This window comes from Zeugodacus cucurbitae, chromosome 4 (genome assembly GCF_028554725.1).
Source record: "Zeugodacus cucurbitae isolate PBARC_wt_2022May chromosome 4, idZeuCucr1.2, whole genome shotgun sequence".
Lineage (NCBI taxonomy): Eukaryota > Metazoa > Arthropoda > Insecta > Diptera > Tephritidae > Zeugodacus > Zeugodacus cucurbitae.
The window spans coordinates 75,221,902-75,243,361 of record NC_071669.1 but is presented as its reverse complement, the minus strand read 5'-3'; the positions used below and the strand labels follow the sequence as shown (position 1 = coordinate 75,243,361).

The following is a 21,460-nucleotide window of genomic DNA, read 5'->3' as shown; positions in this document are numbered from 1 at the left end:
GATCTTGGAATATCGACCGACTAGATGTCTACTAACTAGTTATTTGTTGTAATTATCAAATATATTTTCAATAATTTAAGTTCTTAAGCCACCAGTTTGATGTTATATATTAATGAAGTGTTTTTAATTAAAGAAGAATGTTATGGTTTCTTACATTTTTCGAATTAACGGAGTTGCATAAAGTTATATCGGATTTATTTATGAATCTAGTATTCGATTTGCCACTTGTTTTTGGCCTTATCAATATTGTTGCTACCGAATTAACTTTATAACAATTTAATTAATTTCGCTAATAAATGCTCTAATTAAAACTTTTAGCCATAAATCATTAAACTAAAACTGTAAATATTTTAGTTTTCTTTTAATATGCGTATTTGACACTATTAGCCGAATGATAACCTTCACATTTTTGAATGCCTTCGTTGTTCGTAATATAACTATGTAGGTTCAAGCCCAGAACTATCTCAATCTTGCCTATTAACGCATATGCAAGTGCATGTGCACATATGTATGTAAATAATAAATAATATGCTTACATGCATTTTAATATTTCCTGCGAAATTATTCTTGTATTTTTCGGAATTACACTTTTTGTGATGTTAAATTTGTAATAAAAGTATGTTTTTAGTTTTGGCCCATAAACACAAACAATCGCTTAAGCAGTTCAACACATGGTGAACTGAAAAACGAGTAGGCTTGTATGAGGAAGATTTTTGTAACTAGTGTTAATGTTAATTGAGAATTCACTTCTGTAGGCAATGTGGTATATGCACGATTTACAGGACGCAAGACATGCAATACATTGGCCTCACAATTTACAACAACGGCATAACCTACTTTGTTGTGAAGCATACTTATGCTTTTAAGCGTACAAAACGCTATGTAACAACTATGTAAAAATGTCAGTGAGGGCAAGTGTTCCTATCAAAACAATGAATATAAATATGAAAATAGCAACAGTATCGGATACAATAATAAAACAGCGAGTTTGACTAAATTAATATAGTAAAGAAAAGCTTTACTGAATTATGAACGATATAATATGAACTCGTAATCTTTCGTTGATAATTAATGACATATTATTATTTGATTAGTTCCAAATAGTTTAGGAAAATTGTAGTTATTTTATTGACAGCGTTATTTAAATATCAAACAAGATTTTTAGGCTAAGTGCTCTAACGATTTCAAAGCACACATTGCTGCGTTTTCGGTTAAAGTTGTAAACGTCTAGAATTAATTGTTAATTATTAATTCGATATATTTGATTGATCTCTTGGCAAAAAATTTCAAATATTAAAGCAACACCACATGTATCTAGTAAATAAAATATATCGGTAGGCATTTCTTTTTTTATTTCCACAATATCGCGATTATTGTATTCATTAATTTAAAAAGCTTTCCAATACTCGTGCACACGTGCGAATACATACATACATATGAATGTGCATATGTGTGCCATGTACGTGTTTATATATATGTAAGAGACTTAAATGTATATGGGTGCATGCATAGATAATCATGTTTGCTGAAATAATGTATCTACATACATACATAAATACATATAATATTTGAACGTTTATCAATTGAATTTTTGAATATCTGTTATCTGTATGTACATGTAAATGCACTGTGAAAACGTATTTTTTGCTTGCGTGTGTGGTCCTGCTGCTGTTTTTCATAAACTGAATATTTGCCTGTGGATGCTCCACATGTCCGTTATACAGCTGTCGCTATAAACGTATACATTTGAAAAAAAGGAATAATACAAAATTTCAGCTATGACCAGGAATATTGCTATTGAGTGCAAACATCATTGAAAATCGGACGCCACCAACTGGGCGATGTATACTTTGTTGAATATTGATGCGTTCCTCAAAGTAAGCAAATTTATATTTAAGGTAGCCTTAATGAAAAATAAAAATAACACTAGATTAAATAAGATATGTATATGTTTAACCTTTATTTCTGATATAAATTGATATGTTTAAATCTAATACTTTGTCTACAATTCTTTAATTTCAATTTATTTAAACGTTTTTGGAAATCGTCCGCTTACACATCCAACTTCAACAAATAAGGTGAATAACGCTACAGCTCGAGTACAAACCAAAAAAGTAACTGCTGTTCCAAATGGTAAGTTTGATGAAGGAAATAAAATCTTGATTTTCAGTTATCAAAAATGAACACGCCGTTATCGAAATACGTATACAATAAAATGTAGAGCGCCTTAAGATTGAGCCCTGGTATAGGATTTAAATTATTAATGGGGAACAAATCTCACATTTTACAGTCAAAAAACCTTTACTATATAATTAATTAATTAAAGATTTTTCTCTTAGATGTAGTAAAGTTGTTTTTGCTAAGCGGTTGAACCAGTTCAGGACTACAGGACTTGTATGTGACACAATAAATTAGAATATAAAAATTGATATTTCTTGAAACTGACTACATTTTACACTTCTACCTGCACATAATTCCGTTAGTTGGTTTGAATAAATATAGTACATCTTCGAAAACGCTAGATTTCGTTTCATTTTGTCTGATTAAATATCCTATTTACTAAATGCGAGATAATAGCGTTTTTAGATTAGACATAGTAAGAATTATTTTTCTAAATCAAAGAAAGTAGTATAAAAATATTTGAGTCTATAGTGTATCCCAGAGGTTTAATGCAGTAATGCTCTTTCTCGCATCCGCTTATTAGTTCATGTGTTAAAATATTAAGTAAAATCGCACTATGTGAATGTTACATTCATCAATGGTTCGTAAAGTTCGGTAGTATTTCTTAAGCTCTGCGTTATTGTTCTTTAATGTTTTATTTTTGTAAATTATTAATTTATCGATAAAGCTCATTACAATTTAGGCATACTTCAGTTAAAGAATTGTTAAATATACATATATATAGTTTAAAAGGGTCTTAAGATAATTTACGTTTTCGCTTGTTTACTAACTTACACCCTACATTTTTATGCTGCAATGAATTTATATTAAATATTCTTGTTTTTGAATCATACGCAGTTGTACTGACAAAAGACGGTGCCGTACCGGCTCCAGCTCTAGGTGAGCAGAATTTTTATGAGTTTTCTTGAATACCTAACACTTGTCTTTTACTTAAAAAAAAATGTAAATAACACTATAACAAGCAAAAACCATAGAAAAATAAAAATATAAAAATGTTTGTATTTAGTTTTGTATAAACAACTAATTTATTTTCAACAATAATCATATGCATGTATGGTACATATGTCTGCACTTCTAGTAAAGTTTTCTTGCCTTAGAGTTCTTCCATTTAGTATGATATAAAACTGACAAAAGAAGCATGTTCAAATAAAATGTTATTAATTTGTTTGAAACGGTTTATTTCAATGTCGTTTAAGGAAATGTTGATTCATTATTAAGACACAGATGTAGAGTAATATTGAAATTAATGTATTAAATAAACGGAACAGTTATATCCCTTATTCATTACGGAATGCTTAAAGTTTAGTATGCAACTTCGCATGGAAACTGTAACAAATGCACAACTAACTTGACCTTCTCAACAAACTATTTTCATGTGGTAAATTCTCATTAGTTGGCGAACAAATATTAAATACATTATCAACTATTTGTAATCCAAAGTAAACACTTGTATTTAGATATTTTGAAAGGATATCATTCAAAACTATCCAGAATTCCGTAGTATCGTATTTATCTACTTGTACTCTTAATTTTTAAAAACGATTAATATTTATTTAGATAATTTAATAATGATAACGAAACTTATCTCAATAGGTTTTTAAAATAAATAACTGCTTACAAAATGAGAACTTCAGAACGTTTATCAGTCGCATGATTCAACCAATGTATAACATAATGGGTATAGTTTAATGTTTTTAAAATCTTATAGAACTCAATAAAACACTTTCTGCGCTTTTATATTCCCTATTTTAATTTCCTCTACGTCTTATATGTTACATGAAGAATATGTATGAATGTATATGCCATATGTTGCAACTGAAACAAAACAAAAACTTACTTGGTATAGCATGCCGTAAAATTATTTTTACATCATATATTTGAAATCGAATTTCATGTGAAGGTCCAGTTGCACATATTGCGGTAACGTTACAGTGCTTGCATCTTCCTTATCGCATGTTACAACCTACAAATTACTTTCATGTAAAAGTTTGCAAATGATTTGTTTACTCAGTGGAAAAATATTAGTAGTTTGTGATATGCTCATATGCTCGTTCATGACAATATGTTTGCATTTATATACATAGGTATCTAAATAGAGAATGTTCTAGATTATATAAACGAAATATTATTTTAGACATTTTCATATAAGCTGAAGTTGTAGCTTGGTTGTTATAAACACTTCAACTAAATATTGTCTTTTTTCTTTCCTTTTATATTTTTCCATATTCGCTGTAATCATCAACTCACTTCTAACCAAACTACGATCAACAACATCAATTATAAAATATAAACGGAATTTCCCTTCGATAGTGTGTGTTCAATGGCCAGAAGGTAAGCAAACTCAATCCTTATATTAGTTGTATCAATTCCATATTATATTCGAATTCAAATGGTATGTGCAGATATCTGCTGGGTGTTTTTTAGACATGTGATTTTCACAAAGAAATAACGCATATATAATATAATAATATGGCCAAGAATTTAGCAATTTTCGACCAATTTTGCAGCAATTGGAGCCGTATGTCAACAACAAACATTGTTCCGGAGTAAGTCTGTTCATTATGAAATGGCAAACCTAACTGAGTATAAATCAACAAACAGCTTGTCAAAAGACCAACTTCGAAAAAGTATTGTGTCATTGAAAACCACACGTCTAAACGTCCGATATCCGTAAACAAGTTTAAAATTGTTGATTAATTTGCTATTTGAATGACTTGCTATTTTTTAACAACAGTTCTTAAACTATCACAGTTAAGAGGTCCTCAAGCCGCTCAACGGTCTTGAAAAAAGGAAACTAACAACTTTTAATTTTGCTTTGTTTTCGTAAGGTTAATTATAATTATTATAGCAAGTAAGGAGTAAGGAAGGGATAAGGGGTAAGGGTTATGGGAACTATTGACACTTTTATGACCATTTTTGGCACATAGACACACTATTATAAGAAAAACATAATCTTTGAATTACCTTAGAATATTTATATATTTTCGGTAAAAAATTGGACTCGAGCTCTAAGGTCCTCATGATCTATAACTGGAGCCTTGAAAAGTTATAGTTAAATTTTGACGGTTTTTTGATGCTATAATTACATTTAGCTATTTGTACTAAGTTTTGTAGCGATATCTTCAGTGCTGCTTAATTTATTTATTGCAAAGTAAACGAATCAGATGGAGCTGGATAACTTAATTTTTATTAAATTTATCTTGCACGGAAGGACAGACAGATATCCGATATTCCAACTGTTGCCATTCCTGGCATTGCACATGTTTCCAAATTAAAAGCACATGGAATGACAGTATTGTAATTATAAACACAATGTAATATTTCTTATAACTGTAATACTCTTGTGCGAGAGGTTCCTTTACAAATGAGTTGGCTTATAGGAAAGATTATTAAGTTGTTGTATTGTATGTATGTATTGCGTTTGAATGAAAAGCAATGAGAAAAACACGAGTATCTAAAGATTTGAGAAGCAACTCAACTTGAAATATTACAACGGCCCAAGTAGGTCTTATATGCATTCATCGCAATAGCTATAACTAATACGCTATCAGTCTCAAACGTTTAAAAAACAGATCTTGCTTATAATATTTCAACATTGTTACATTGTTAGCTATTTAAAGAAGCAAGTACTGTGAAAACTAATAAGTGAGTTGTTATTAATAAATTGTTTCTCTTGTTATTTTATACACAAATAAATTCTTTCATGGTTTTATGATTAAAAGTAGTAGGTTTAGTAGATTTGTCACTCATTTTGTTCATTTCATGTTTCACGTAATTCTGTCATTAAATAAAAAAAAACATTTTCTCTAGATGAGAATTAGCCCCTTAAAGTTATAGACACAAGTTTAATAGTTTTGAAATTTACATATATAAATTATATATATTGATAATTTAATCCGACAATGATCTAAAATTCGCAACACAAAATCGAAATTTAATTATTGTGTTAAAAGGATACTGTTTGCCAGTCACTTGGCCATTTACCGGTGTACCAATTGGAGCGTCTCCGACAGTACCCTTCCCGCCTGGAGTGGCGACAGCAGCAACATCTCTAAACCCTGGACTGTTACCTTTTGAACTCGCAGCTCAACAATCTACATCAAGAAGAAGGTTTTTATGACACATGGTTTTTTTGGTGATTGTGAAGTTTGACTTCGGTACTTAAAAGCAGAATTCAAATGAAACACCATACCCTCTTATTAATGATATACATAAGTATTTGAAATAATGTACATGTCCTATATATAGGACACTCTTTGCGATCGTTAGTCATCACATCGTTTTTTGAAATTAGATGTTTGGAAATTTTAATAATGTTTGTCATAAATTTTTGTTTATTTGTTTTTGAATCATTAATTATTTACTTTGCATAGGTAGCACATACTTTAGTGTTTAAAAGTTACACCTATATCAAGATTTCAACTAATTTATATTAAAGTTCTTACTCGAAAAAGTGGATGAAACAAGATCCACGTTTTGCGATTTAGCATACATATCTTAAGTTATTTGTGTTATTTATGTATAACCGAAAATTGCATATATATCAACGATAAATGGTTTATATTAGCTGTTATGGCTCTTGGCTTCTTGCTCCGTTTGTTTTCACTAGTAATTAGTCTTCTTCATACTAAACTTCATTATATTGTTTGTAGATATTTTTTCTACAAAGTTGGCGTAAATAGAAATCGTGTGCTGTGAGTTATTTGGGGGCATAAATGGCACTTTTAAGTTACGTAGACGATGAAAATATTGTTTATTGTTTGTGTTTCGTATTTTCGTAATGCGCTCTTTGGCAATATTCACTGAAAATGGTCTCACATATTTGCAAGATTGTCGTAAAATAAAATGCAAGTAAAAATTAACAGCTTTTTAAGATATTGCAATTTTGCGATGTTGGTTTGCGTCGTTAAATGAGTACCACTAACATGTTTAAAATATTATACAAAAATATCAATTAAATCCGAGAAATATTCTTAGTGCTATACACCTTGGAAGTTCTACCCGTCAGTATAAATATAAAACTTTAAACTCGTTTTTCTCAAAGCTCAACTTTTTTTTTTTTCGAGCCAATATATGGCCAAAATTTTACCAAAAAAAGTGAATTTTTTGGTTAAAATTATGTCAAAATTCCAATTTCAATATTTGAATTTTTCCTTCATCCATTAATTAGATTCATCCATGCACTATCGTGATTTATTGATTTAAAATGAACCAATCATGAGATATGACATTTTTTTGGCACGTCATGGGTGAGGAGGTGTTTCAGAATTTCCAAATAAAACTTTCACAAAATACTGTTTAAATATGTATCTTTGATAAGCTAAATTGTTTTAGTGAAATATATTATTGTATATATTTAAAAAAATTGTAACCTCTGAAACCTACCTAACCCCTTAACTTAACATACATATACAGTATCCACCACACCACAATGAAGGGAGAGTCCTACGGAGTGATGCTGAGTACAAATTTAGGGCCCGCAGCACAATAAACGGACTTGGACGGACAGATATTTTATATACCAGCAGGATAATGAGCCCAAACATACAAGTTGGGTTAGAAAGAATGTTTCGATCCAAAATCGACAACGATCCTACTATGGTCTGCCCAAACCTCTGACTTAAATCTTATTAAGCATTTTAGCAAAATTTAAATGATAAGCTCGACCGATATTTTTGTCATCCCAATATTTTCAATAGATTGAAGGACTCCTGGGAAAACATACTAGAACCACTTTTTCTGAACTTGGTAGACTGCGTGTTTTAATTTAATTTTTTTAGTGCAATATACCCATAAGCAAAATAGAAACACAGTCAAAGCGATAAATTTCACTGCTTAAAAGACTGTATTTATGTATATATATTTGTATGTGTCTTTCTAGATTATTTAATGTACCAAAATACTAGAATTATACATTCATGATTGGGCTAGAATGATAATGGGCAGCAATTTTCCACCCAAATAAGTGTAAATATATTTAAAAGGGCTCAATCACTCCCCATAAGTTGAAGTGGTTGACAAAATATGGTGTGTGTTTGGGTTCAATCCGACAACGATACTTTCAGCTTTTGTCCCCGTTAGTGTCATTTGCATAGCTACACCTGATCAAATGAACGTGTAAATGATTTGATATTAATTGATGTGCATACGGAGTTATTGTATATCTCGTAAAAAGGCCATTTGTGCATGCTATACGTATATGTATGTTTATCTAAACAAGTTGTAATATATTTTTGGTAACAAATACGAGGAATGTACTACATAATTTAATGTTTCCATATGTTCCATAATTTAGTCAGCTCATCATCGTCCGCTATTATCGATTCGGCTATAATCGCCTAAGCGGTTCCTACGCCAATTACATACATACATACATCATCGCTGTAAATTTACGGTTATAAATTAAAAGTTAATTTTTTTTAAATAAAACTTCCAAATAAAATTTGGAGATGTGTACATACTTATGCAGTATTTCATGACTAAATTTATAATGAATGTAATACAGACAAATATTATTTTTGATGGGAACTTACACTTCGGCTTTTCCAACCTTCTCCTCCCGCTAGTGGAGTGTGTATTGACAAATGGGGAATCAATTTTAACCAGTAAATGTAGAAAAAAGTGTCGTCAATTTGTCGTATAATAGTTTTGAAAATATTTCCTGATGTTTCAGTATGAAAATGGGCGCCTACATCTACCACCTATATAACTCAATTTTAAATTCCATCTGAGTTTCTCACTTTATAATATAGATATTAAGCACCAATGGAGATATCAGAATAAAACGGACAATAGTCTCACTAATTTGTAACTCCTCTCATCTAAAATTAAATATCTTTTTGAATGGAAATGATCACATTGTAGTAATAAAACTGAGTATTTAACCCATAGCATAAATTATTACCAAATATTGAGTTCATTTGTAAAAACCTGAAATGCACAACCTTAAGATTTAGTAGATTTAAAATAATTTCTAGAAAACATGCACTCAAGTTCATTGATATTAATAATTTGATGATCTGAGAAATTATTAAAATTTCATTGTATAATTTAATCATATAATATATAGTGCAGTACATACCAAACAAATTACGAAGTGAAGCAAATGTTGGTAGAAAGTTTTCACAATTGCAAATTTGACCACTCAGTATCCTAGGGTCAGAAGCCGGATATTATATACTGATATATAATTGTTGTATAAATATATACATATGAATGTGTGAACATGTTATATAAAAGCTATATATTTAGCTAGAGATTTTTTTATAAATAATTTCACTTCACATAATCTTAAAACTAATTCTTTCTGAAATAAGAAATTTTGAATACGTGTTGAAATATAAGAAATTTATTTTATTTTCTTTTCATTTTTCTTCTTTTGTAAATCGCACACGAAACAAACAAACAACATTTTTTTGCAAAATCCGTATAATACAATGTCTACCGCTTTAATGATGAACAAAACTCTATGTGTTGTGTATCATTCAATCAACATCCTCAACAAATTGTCTTTTATAACAAACTGACCTATATATGTATAAATGTTACGATAAAAACGATTATTAACACAATGTTTGATTGTTGCATTTAATTGTTATTTGATCCCTGTCTCCAACACGGGACATTCAACAACAAACTAAACTAAAACGAAACACGCTACGGATTGCCATTCACTTTGCCGAAATTAATCAATCGCTGTCGGCATCGTCAATCCAATAGCCACTGTAGCAGCCGCTGCCGCCATGCGTGGCGTCGCAATCCATCGCGGACATATGGGAGTTGTAGGTGGACCATTCAACCCCACCTTAGCCGCAGTTGCTGTAGCCGCACAGCAGCAACAACACCACCATCACCAGGCACACCATCATCCGCATCATGCACAACAAACCGCACACCACCAATTAGGATTGCAACAGGCATTGCAGGTGCAATCAGCAGGCGCCGCTAACCAAGCTCACGCCGTTGCTGCGATTCAGTCCAGTGCCGCTCAACAACAACTGCACTCAATAGCCCATTCAGCAGCCGCCGTTGCAGCCAACACGCCTCAGGTAGCTAACGCCGCAGCTGCTGCCTATGCCGCACGTTTAGGCGCCACAGGCGCAGCTACTCCATCGCCATCCGCTGCAGCTGCTGCATCCATAGCCGCCGCGGCAAATGCAGCAGCCGCAGCCAGTGCGGCTGGCACCGCTTTACACGGATTCACACCGTAAGTATCAGTAATGGTATTTTTTCACACTTTTGTATTCTTTTATTTTATTACTCATATTTGTACATTTATGAAAATAACCGTATTTTACGATTTGATCGATTCATTATAATTTTTCGTTGCTTAATGTTACACTTTCCACGTTATTGTATAAATAGCATAGTTACAGCTATTAACATCTTAATGGCTCAGTAAGTTATATACGAGTATACATATAGTTTAATGTAGTTATGAAAATGGTTTTATCTCGAAATGTATGCAAAAATCATGTTGGAAACATATATTCATACATTCACCGCATCAAAGTATCCCAAAACTATTATGTCTGATTTGGTATATAATACAATTGCATGCACTTTATATCAGAGTTATAAATATTTATGTATATTATGCACATATCCATAGATATTGAAGAATACAGTAGGCATATTAAGCATTAGTAACTTCTAAGGGTTAAAGTATGTACAAACATATTTATGCAATAAGTTGCAATGTTTATTTCGTTCAGTGATTAGAACTTCTAGAGTTGGCAGCTTTATTGAAATGTGAAAAACGCATAACTAATTTCATAAATGTTTTAATATTTATATATTCTTTTAAATATACATTACTCAAAATATTGAGGACTGCATGACTTGCCGTTCTACTGAAAAATAACCATGAATCCATAATTGTAGTAGTAATATACTACTTATGAAACTTATGCAAGCTTATGAAAGTAAAACGCATGGCTTTCTAATACATTTTGCATTTATTTAATGAGTCGCCGTTAAGTCATAAACCTTTAATACGCATATAGTATGAGTTAGAAGTAAGATATTACAATGTAGTTACTTCAGAAATTTCTAAGCAGACATAGCGATTAGGCCACAGAGTTTGACACAATTTGAAAACATCAAATATAACATATCAAAACATCGTCTATTTAGTAGTCGACTATAGGTAACTTTCTGAAAATCTTAAGAAGGTCAACATCTATCAATTATTTCAATAATTTATAGAAAGCAAAAAGTTGGTGAAAATAAGCTCTAAATATTATATATATTTAGTCTGAATCTTGAATATACATTGCAAAGCATTTATATTGTTCTACTGCATAAGTTTCAAGGTCAAAATTGATAAATCATTTTGAATAACAATATCAGAATTTTGCTTTTAAGTACCTATTCTGCCAAATTTTACATATAACGTCATTCTACTTTTTAATTTACATGTAATATTTTTATATATTTCCCACAGAGTTTACTACGATCCCTTCCTAGCTGCTGCTGCAGCTTCCGCTGATCCGAATCTGCGATTCCAGGTAAATTAAAAATTTTAGAATATTATGCCATTAGAAAAACTATTATATTAGTTAATAAGTTATCTAATAATTACCGTTCAAGTGTAATTTTAAAATTAATTCGACATGTGAAAATTGTTAAATATCTGTGTAACAACTTGACATCGTAATACGAATTTTACAGGCAGCCAAACCGGTCGCAGAAGTTCCAGCCGCTCAGCCAGCAGCCATATTAAATGTAATTTTAGATTTCTCGATTTTTTCTCATTCATTAATTTTTCCCACATTTAAGACTTTCAATACTTTTAACAAATTTAGTTTGCATTTATTCTCAACTCAGTTTTTTAATTTACTAACGATAATCCTTTAGTATTTGCAAATTTGTAATTTATTTATATTATTATTTGTAAGTGTGTTACTAACGGTACACAAAAGTCATTTACTTATACTATAAATTACACACAGAACAGTGTACGTTTAGAAGCGATGCTATCAATCATGTACATTTCAGTTACTATATGTATATATATATACAAATACATACATACAAAAACTAACTACTAAAACCAAGTACTGTACAATTAGTATGATGCACAAGTTAACTAGTCAGCCGACTGTATTTTCCATACCAGCAACTTGTATTTTTTACGTAGATACCCTTTGCAGGTTTCTCTCAGAAAAATTAATATCATCTCACTAGTTGAAAAAAGCAAACAAGCATCAACTATTTTAGTATTTCGAAAACATCTAAGGCCTTCCTAAAACTTGTGCACATATACATAAGGTTGCTTCATTTGAAACGAACATTTTTCTTTTTGGAGTAGATTGGTTTTTTGATGTACATAAGTCACCAAATTACAATGTGTTAGCAAAAAAACAAATGTTTATTTCAAAACCCCTAATATACGTACCGGTCATTTACTTGAATAGTGTCACAACTCAAAAAAGTCAATTACATCGATTTCAAAAACAACAAAATTAAAAACAATTAAATAAGTTATAAACAAGTAGGGAATTATTAATTTCGTTTTGCAGGCGAATATTAATAATATCGCATTTTGTAAGAATCAAAAGTAATATGTTATGCAGAAATATTTCCGGGTGTCGCATTTCTTTTAATACAAATTAATGTATAGGAATTCAACTTTCGTTGTTATGTAAAATTGTTAATCAATTATAATCGACCAGAAAAGCATAAAACCGTATTTTGAGGTATATGAGGATCAGGCAAACGAATGGACCAATTTAATCCGTATTTAGCGCATGGTGGTTTTCGCTATATGGCACTTTTCGTTATATGGCGCTAGTGAAAATACCAGTTTCAACTACAACAACGACAGCCAGGGACGAAAATGTGCTTATACATTTGTTAACTTTTATTAATAAATAGGCAGATTTCCCAATCAGCTGTCTAAATGCACCAAATTTGCCATCTGTCACTATAAAATTTCAATACGCATTAACATTTCTTAAGGCGCATTAATTTTGCATTAATCACTGCTATTATGATTCTAATTGGTGCTTATTCTATGTCCCACACCAATTTCTACAGAAACCACTTTTAAAGAAATAAACTTTTTCATTGAGGTTAATATTAAATGATTATTTTATAAGTGTTGAAATAATAATAAAATGTCGTTATTTTAATTGAAGCGGTCATTTTCACTGTTCACATTTGGTATATCTTTATACATATATACAAATGTCATGTCACGCTGTTTGTCCGGGATTGGCACCTAAACTATTGAACCGATTTTAATGAAATTTTGCACACGTCTGCTGTTTGGTCCAACTTAAAATAAAACTTCGTACACGTTACAATTAGCAATGTTAGATTGTATTGTAGATAGGCAAAACCGGACAAATGCAAAAAATAAAAAAGAAATTTAAAAAAAAATAAGACGTTTGCAACAGATATTCACAGCACGGAAGGACATTAGGGTTTACACAATTTTAGGTAAATGGTCGTAGTCACAGCTCAACATCCGTCTGTCCGGTCGGCCATTTGGTCAAGAGATAATTTGATCTGGGTATCCTAATATCCACAGAAATGCGTGGCCCGGACCCTAGTATGTATATATTATTTTTTGAAAATACCGTAAGCTATTTCCAAATGATTAGTGCTACTAGTCCATTTCACTACATGTACGTGTATTAAATTTACCAACAATGCCTTTCAAAGGAATCCAAAATTTATGTACGAAAAACTATGCCTCTTTTTGTAACTTTAATTTACTTAATTTGTTTGTAGTGCTCTTTAACTTCTTACAATTCTAACTATATTTGAAACTACATTTTTAACACATTTTTGCTAGCATTTTCGCATCTCTGTATGTACATACATATATATTTTAAGTTATAAACATACATAGTATTTGTGTTTACATACATATGTTGTATTTGTTGTGATGGTAATATGCATATATAATACATTCTGTAATATTGAGTTATATAAATACAACAAAAACGATTTCTATCATATAATCTACTTGAAAACTTACAGCGCCGCACTGTGACAACGCTAAACAGTTCCCCACATACGATCAACCGCATTCCGGTACCACAAAACGTTTTGGTAAACAAAATAAGCAAAATTTGTTCAAAACAGTGACAAGTTGTATCTTGTTTGTTTTATTTCCTCTTTTATTGTTGTCTACTAAGTCCATTGCGTAAATTGATATAATTTTTAATTCAAAATGCTTGTTTGAATATTTTGTAATAACCCAAAAATATGTTCCATGTCATTGCATACATAGATTCATTCATTATTTTTATTTAATAATTGTTTGGTTTTTGTTAGTTCCAATGTTTGCGAATTGTTGTTGAAGCAATCCTTATTTGTATGGAGATTATGTATGTACTTTGGCAAAATTGTTATCTATGTGTATAGGTATTCAAAGGCATGTCTATACAATGGTTGTTTCTTTTTATAATTACGTTGTTTCCCACATTTCATTCTCTTACTTATGTACATTTATATTCGTGTATTTATGATTTTAAACATACTTTTATATTGGTTATTGGTTGGCTTGGCTTAATTTTCCAGATGTTGCTGTATGGAACAAATCCACACTGGGTTACACATATTCACATTTTTTATTTTATATTTAGAATTAAGCATGGCCTGTTTAATCTGTGAACGTATTTTTAATAATCTATACTTTGATTATTTCCTCTTTATAACCTATATAATCACCTTTCCCACATTATAAAATTGTATATTTTAACAAAAAAATAGACATATGTACATATTTATGCAAGTAGTTCCGATCCCAACAATTTAATTATATCTACAATTATTTCAATTATATCCAGTTACTTACAATTTCGTTGTTCGTTAGTAACGTGCAAAATGCTTTGCCACCTTCACGCATATTTTTTCATCCTTCTGAGTGTTTTCTTTATATGAGACACTTTAATTTTTATTTGTATCTGACCATTTGCAGGCTACAGCTCCGCTTCTAAAGACACCACTGTCACAAGCACAACAGGCGTACGCAACAGCCGCCACCACCTACACAGCGGTGGCCGCTAGGGCGGCATATGGCGCTGCAGCTGCCGCCGCACAGCCGGCATTAGCCGGTTACGCTACTGTTGCTGGGTAAGTCTCCTTTGGGTAAAAAAATTTGTCAAATAAAATTTCAAAATGTTACACTAATCTCATACCCATATCTATCCAACTTATATTGGTTCGATCTTATGTGATTCTATAATTCCAATTGAGTCATCTATCTTAGCATCTGCAAAAACAGTGTCCTCTTTAAGGGAATGCTCTATCCTCCTTGTTGAACTTGCTAAAATGAATATATATATATATATACATATATACATATGTATATGATGAATAGATTAATTAAAGTGGGAAAAAATTCTACAAAAGGTAAAAGCCTTTATTCTATGATTAAATGAACAGAAGCTGGGAGAATATCATTTTTATCAGTACGGTATCAGTTCAAAACACATTCATACCTGTGAACTGGAATACTAATTATAAAATTAAAAATAATTATGTAATATCTTTTAGGCTTGTGTGAATGAACATACAGCATTTTAAAAATATTTAGTGTGAAAAAGCAAATCGCTTAATTAAGCCAATTGATTTTAATCGGAATTTAGTTATTGCAATATTGATTTCATTTATATATACGTATAATCTACCATGCAACTTTTTGTTTCACACACTGCATTTTTTATTTCTTTTTATAGCAAAGTGAAAAGAAGAAAAACCGAAAACTCGATTAATTTAGAATTTGCCTTAATTAATGCGTGCAAAATACTCACAGAACTGAATAATTTTTGCTAACAGCCATCCTAAGTTACTTATTTATGCCAATATCGTTACCTCAATCAATCAGTCAATCAATATCTGTGTATATATAAGCAAGGAAATAATAATTTGAAATCGGTTCATGAAATCATTACCATTTAAAATCTACTATCAACCTCCCAAGTAATAACATTTTTCGAGAAATTGTTTTTTTAATATCATCATTTTATTATGCAAACTTTACGTCGTTTCCTTTATATTCTGAAAAACCCAGATATGCAACAAGGGAGTACCCGGATCCCTATTTAGGACATGGAATCGGACCAGTGCCTGGCTATGGTGTAAGTTTTACATATATATATACTATATATACTTATATGGTCAACAAATACTATTAATTGTTTTAAATTTAATTAAAGGCAACCATGTATCGAGGTGGATTCAATCGTTTTGCACCATATTAGTGAGAGAAATTGTCAATGTTACGAGTGTCTGCTGACTGGAAGTCATCGCAACTATGCTCAACTCTTACAAATTCGCTCAATATTTTGCACATCATAAGGAACCAAATGAAAATATATTATATAAGGAAAAAGATTTTATGTTATATTAGGAAGAAAATGAAATCGTCGAAATGCTCAAGAAATAATGCAATTTTTAATTAGCAACCAAAAATACTCATGCTAAGCGTAAAAACAATGAGATTAAATCAAATATTCAAAGTATACAACAAAAACAGTTAAAGATTATCACATATACATACATATATTTAAGAAAAAGGTATTGCGCTAAAACAATATCAACAATTTAAAAATTTAATAAAAGAAATGAGTAGTGGTTAAATTGAATGTCGTCCAACCAATATTTAAAAATATGATAAATACGTACATACAAATATCTACTAGTAAATGAGAAAACATAAGCCAAAATAATATTACAAACTAATTTCCAAATCCAAATAATAAGAGAATGCCCAGGTTTGGCTAAATATTTTAGCTGATTACCATTTATATGAATTTGATAGTTGTTAAAATATGAATATTATAGAGAATATTCATAAAAAACAAAGTCTCCTCTTTCTTTAATTTGTGCATAAGCAGTGTATACAGTGTTTTGTGTATTCAAATTATTATGGGGAAAATATAGATGTGCATTAGTTTGTGCATATACATTATGTCATTAATATCACACGTATACTTATAAGAAGTATAAAACATGAGATTATTTCAACTTACTTATTTGAATTTACTGATTCAATAATTTTTATACCATACTCCTCATAAGTTCTTAAAAACAACATTTCAAGACGACCTATAATATCTAAAAAATATAAATCGTAATGACACATTGTCATTTAAAATATGAATATATTTTACTTCATCACTTATTGATTTCCCATCGGCAGCTTGTTTACAACAATGGCTTTATTCAAATATCTATTTATTTGAATTCGTAAAGAAGCAAAAATCAATGCGATAAAAAATCGACACTTAGACATATCCTAATTAAAAAAATAATAATGATTTGAATATTTAAAAAAAAAAATAAAAGTTTCTCTATTAAATATAAATATTCAAAGTACTTGAATATTATTGCAAAAAAGTGTTGTATTTACTTGTGATAAAAATACAAAGAAGTGAATAACTGAAAAATCACTTCCATTATGATTTAATTTTCCAAACAACTGTACTCAATGTATGTACTCCGATATGCAATCAAAGACCTTCCTGAAATAATTAGAAATGGTCTATATATAGAGTTACTTGAAAAAGTATTTGATCATGAAATAACGACATAAGTAAAAGTTTATATAGAGTTATTTAAATGTTTACGAGTGCAGCTATGATATAACAAATTTTGAAAAATCAATTAAACAAATAATAATTTGTTTTTAAATTTATAAATGTAAATTTCTGAAAAGACCGAACCAAAATTATTGTACGTATCTTAATAAGTGTGTTTGGGCTTTGCTTTCGCACAATTTAAACAAATATCCAAACTCTTCCGATACATCGTTGAAGGACACTCAAAGTGGATGAAATTTTGCTCAAATTATTGTCATACATAAAATATTGAGATATACCATATTGTATCCTTGAATCTGAGTTGGGATAATTATATGTCCAACTAGGGTATTTTTATAAATATTTTCGTTGACGTCGTTCAGCTAAGAGCATATTGTAGGATTGCTATTGAATTTGTTGACACACAAAATGTTTTTAAAAGATACAAGTAAAACGCAAAAACAAACGGATTAGCACAAGTAGGATCAAAATATACGCATACAAAACTTCTCTACAAATTATTTTAATTGTGAAGTAAAAGTATACGTACATCAATATAATAATACAATTTGTACAAGTACATTTTAAGAGTTGAACAATTTAAACGACCAAAACCAAAATTTAGAAGTATCAAAAAGTATTTATGCATCACGCAAAAATTCGCGCAAATTATTAGTGTAAGATGATGTTTATGAATTATTATGAATGGCGACACACATGTTATTGACAAACTACTTAAACCGATCTTAGTTTGCAATGTCGTTTGTTAAGTAACGCCAATTAAAAAAACGCTAAGATCCAAAAACTCTAAATTTCATTGAATTTTTTTACTAATAATATTTTATTTTGTTTTTATAAATAACTTTACTTGAAGCCAAAGCCTAACATTTAGTTAAACGATCTAAATATTTAGTTTGTAGTATGATTACTTTAGTTTATAGTTTTAAATGTTTCACAATTTCATAATGAATTTTCAAAATCACATCATCGAATGTAATGCATTCGAAAAATTATTCTTTGAATTTATTTGAGCTTTATTTAAGCAGTAATAGCAATTTAAAGGCAAAAATTATATTAAAACTTGGTACATATATATATATATACCCTAATTAAAAGTGAAATCAAATCCATTTATTGCCAAATAAATAGCTTTTAATTGAAAAAGGAAAATAAGGAATTAAAGAAAAAAAAATAAATCTAAAAAGTCCCAAATAGAATTAAATTTAATAATGATATATGTTAAATCAAATTTGCGCAATGGACTTTAAAAACTATTGCTCCGTTCAACATCTTGAAAGCTTAGATTTGAATGTTTCGTTATTTGGACTATTAATTTTTATATGGAAACTTTTAACTTAAAACTCAAACGGAACTTGGAATATTTATTAATGAGCATTCTCGTCAATATGTGTAAGATTTTTCACCATCGCAATCGATTCAGTGTTCATCAAGAATGAATAGTACCAAACAAATGTGAATAATATTTCTGAACTCTGTTAAAAGCTGCACGTCACAATTTTAAAGATATGTATTCTAGACTTCAAGCAAATTGAAATCGGTATCTAGTTCTAAGAATATTTTGAAATATCTAAACATGTATTGCGTGGAATGCATATTCTTAAAAAAAAAATATAAAAAAATTCAAGTTATGAGTGAACAAATCGTGAAAATTAAAAAAAAGGCTCAAAATAATTGCTACTAATGCAAACCAAAAGATATATAATACTCATGTAGACATAGCATTAGACGTTAATTCAGAAAATGTAGATTTCAAGTGATTTAAATTGAATATAATTAAATTACACAGAGAAATATTTTGTAGTAAAAGTGTGTAAAATCATGCAGTAAAATTAATAAATAGAAAAACATCTAAAAGAACAGGGTGAACGAGCATATTAATGAAAGTATCATAGAATTGTGAAAATTACTTAAATGTTAGATAAAAAATACAAATGTGCTGAATTAAGAATGTTTGTTCAACATTTTATTAAAATAGTAGATTGCAATTGCAAACATATTAAAAATATGGATTATGAATAATAAATAAATTTAGAGCGTAAAATGTGCCAAATTGTAAAAAATGTTATATTGTACTTCGTCATATCTATTGTGTCCCCATAGCTGTATGAATCGGCAAAAACGCTGATATATTTTTCGGCTATTTTACCTTTGCAATTACTCAACAATTAAAAATGCATTATAAAATGTATTACATTTTCTTAATTAAGTCCTTATATTTTCACATCTACTCTTGTTTAACTTATTTCAACATATGTATATGTAGCATATGAAAATCATACACATAAATTATTTGAATCAAACTCCTTAAAATAAATCATACAAATTATAAATAATTTAAAATAATGAAGACTTTGTAAGTAATCATGTGCTAATAAGGATAAGGCACAGAATTCACAAAATGAATTTGCGAACAACTGAAAAAAGCCTAAACAACATTTTAAATAACTTTTGCGTATAATGACACAATAAATAATTTTGTTCCCAATTGCTATTGGTCCTATATCATCCATCAATTTTCAATTTGTAAGGTTGTGAACTGTGAAAATTTTCAAAACAAAGACACGAATAAATAAATAAATAAATAAAGTAAAAAAATAAATATTTCTCTAAATAAAAATGAAAATTAATAGACTCATGATGTCCTTGTCCCCCGTCTGTGGTATAACGGTGGTGAGATAACGACTATAGTAGATAGTAGATAGGTAGAGGTGTAGGGTTTTATATTAAATGAAATAGTAAGTGGATAACAATCATATTTGGTATCATTAATATGGATCACGGACTAAAATAGCGTTTATTATATTTATTATTTATATCAAAATTAACCTACCTATTCAAAATCGAAAAAGACGAAAATCCATATATTGTGTACTTTATTTAGTATGGCTTTAAATCTCTATAACGAAATCAACATATCGGTCATTAAAAGCTTTAGTACACTCTTTTTAGTCGATTTATGCTCATCATATCAACACTTTTAAGCCGACAAGTACAGCCAACTGGAATTATTTTGAAATCGTAATATTACATAGTAGAGTTATCTCAGTCTGCGCTCTCCTTTAGAACCTTATCAGTAGGGATATGAGTCTTGTTAAGGACAAGTATAAAGGTGTCCAGTTTGCGAATTGGCTCCATTATTTCATTCCGAAGTTAAATCTGCAATCTTCCAGTGGACCATCCGCATTGATCGAAATCTCTACGACAGCCGGTCTTACGTTAGCTAAATTAACCGGGATTTTTACCGACGAAGAGCTTTCCTACGTCACCGGAATTGATTTATATTCGGTCTAGAGCTTGGAATCAAAGTAGACCTAGATGACAATTAATCTTACGTTCTATCTGCAAGCAAGGTCTAGGTATGTATAACAACAACAACCGAATCTAAAAGTAAAATGATGGGTCGTATCACTAATGAATCCAAACGGTGGGATAATTGCATCGTTTTAGCATCCATCGTATTTTCCGGATATGACCAACAGCAACATTTGACTGTTCTTAGACCTCGAGAAATCTCTCGTTAGAAAAATATATGAAAAAATTTACCATAGGAAGGGTGATTTCTCATGTTTTTTAGGCTTAAGTGTGAAAAAAGAAAAAGCGGAAAACCATCAAAAAAATGTAAAACAAACAACCATTTTTCCCCCGAGATGATGATTACATTGTAAAAGGTTGGATTCCTCCAGGAAGTCACCACTACCGAAATTCCAATACTTTCATCA

At 30.0% G+C, this 21,460-nt stretch overlaps 1 protein-coding gene across 1 annotated transcript in view; it reads left to right on the top strand.

Moving 5' to 3' along the window:
• LOC105213012 (ice-structuring glycoprotein) overlaps positions 1-20,246 on the top strand; it is a gene marked incomplete at its 5' end in the record, with an annotated part of 73,006 nt that extends 52,760 nt beyond the window's left edge. The window contains 10 exons of the mRNA XM_054229940.1: positions 2,079-2,133; positions 3,019-3,060; positions 4,492-4,512; positions 9,901-10,387; positions 11,627-11,690; positions 11,854-11,907; positions 14,173-14,244; positions 15,116-15,270; positions 16,211-16,277; positions 16,356-20,246. Coding sequence (XP_054085915.1) covers positions 2,079-2,133; positions 3,019-3,060; positions 4,492-4,512; positions 9,901-10,387; positions 11,627-11,690; positions 11,854-11,907; positions 14,173-14,244; positions 15,116-15,270; positions 16,211-16,277; positions 16,356-16,400 — 1,062 coding nt within the window. The remainder of the gene's footprint in view (positions 1-2,078; positions 2,134-3,018; positions 3,061-4,491; positions 4,513-9,900; positions 10,388-11,626; positions 11,691-11,853; positions 11,908-14,172; positions 14,245-15,115; positions 15,271-16,210; positions 16,278-16,355) is intronic.
• Positions 20,247-21,460: the final 1,214 nt, after the last annotated feature.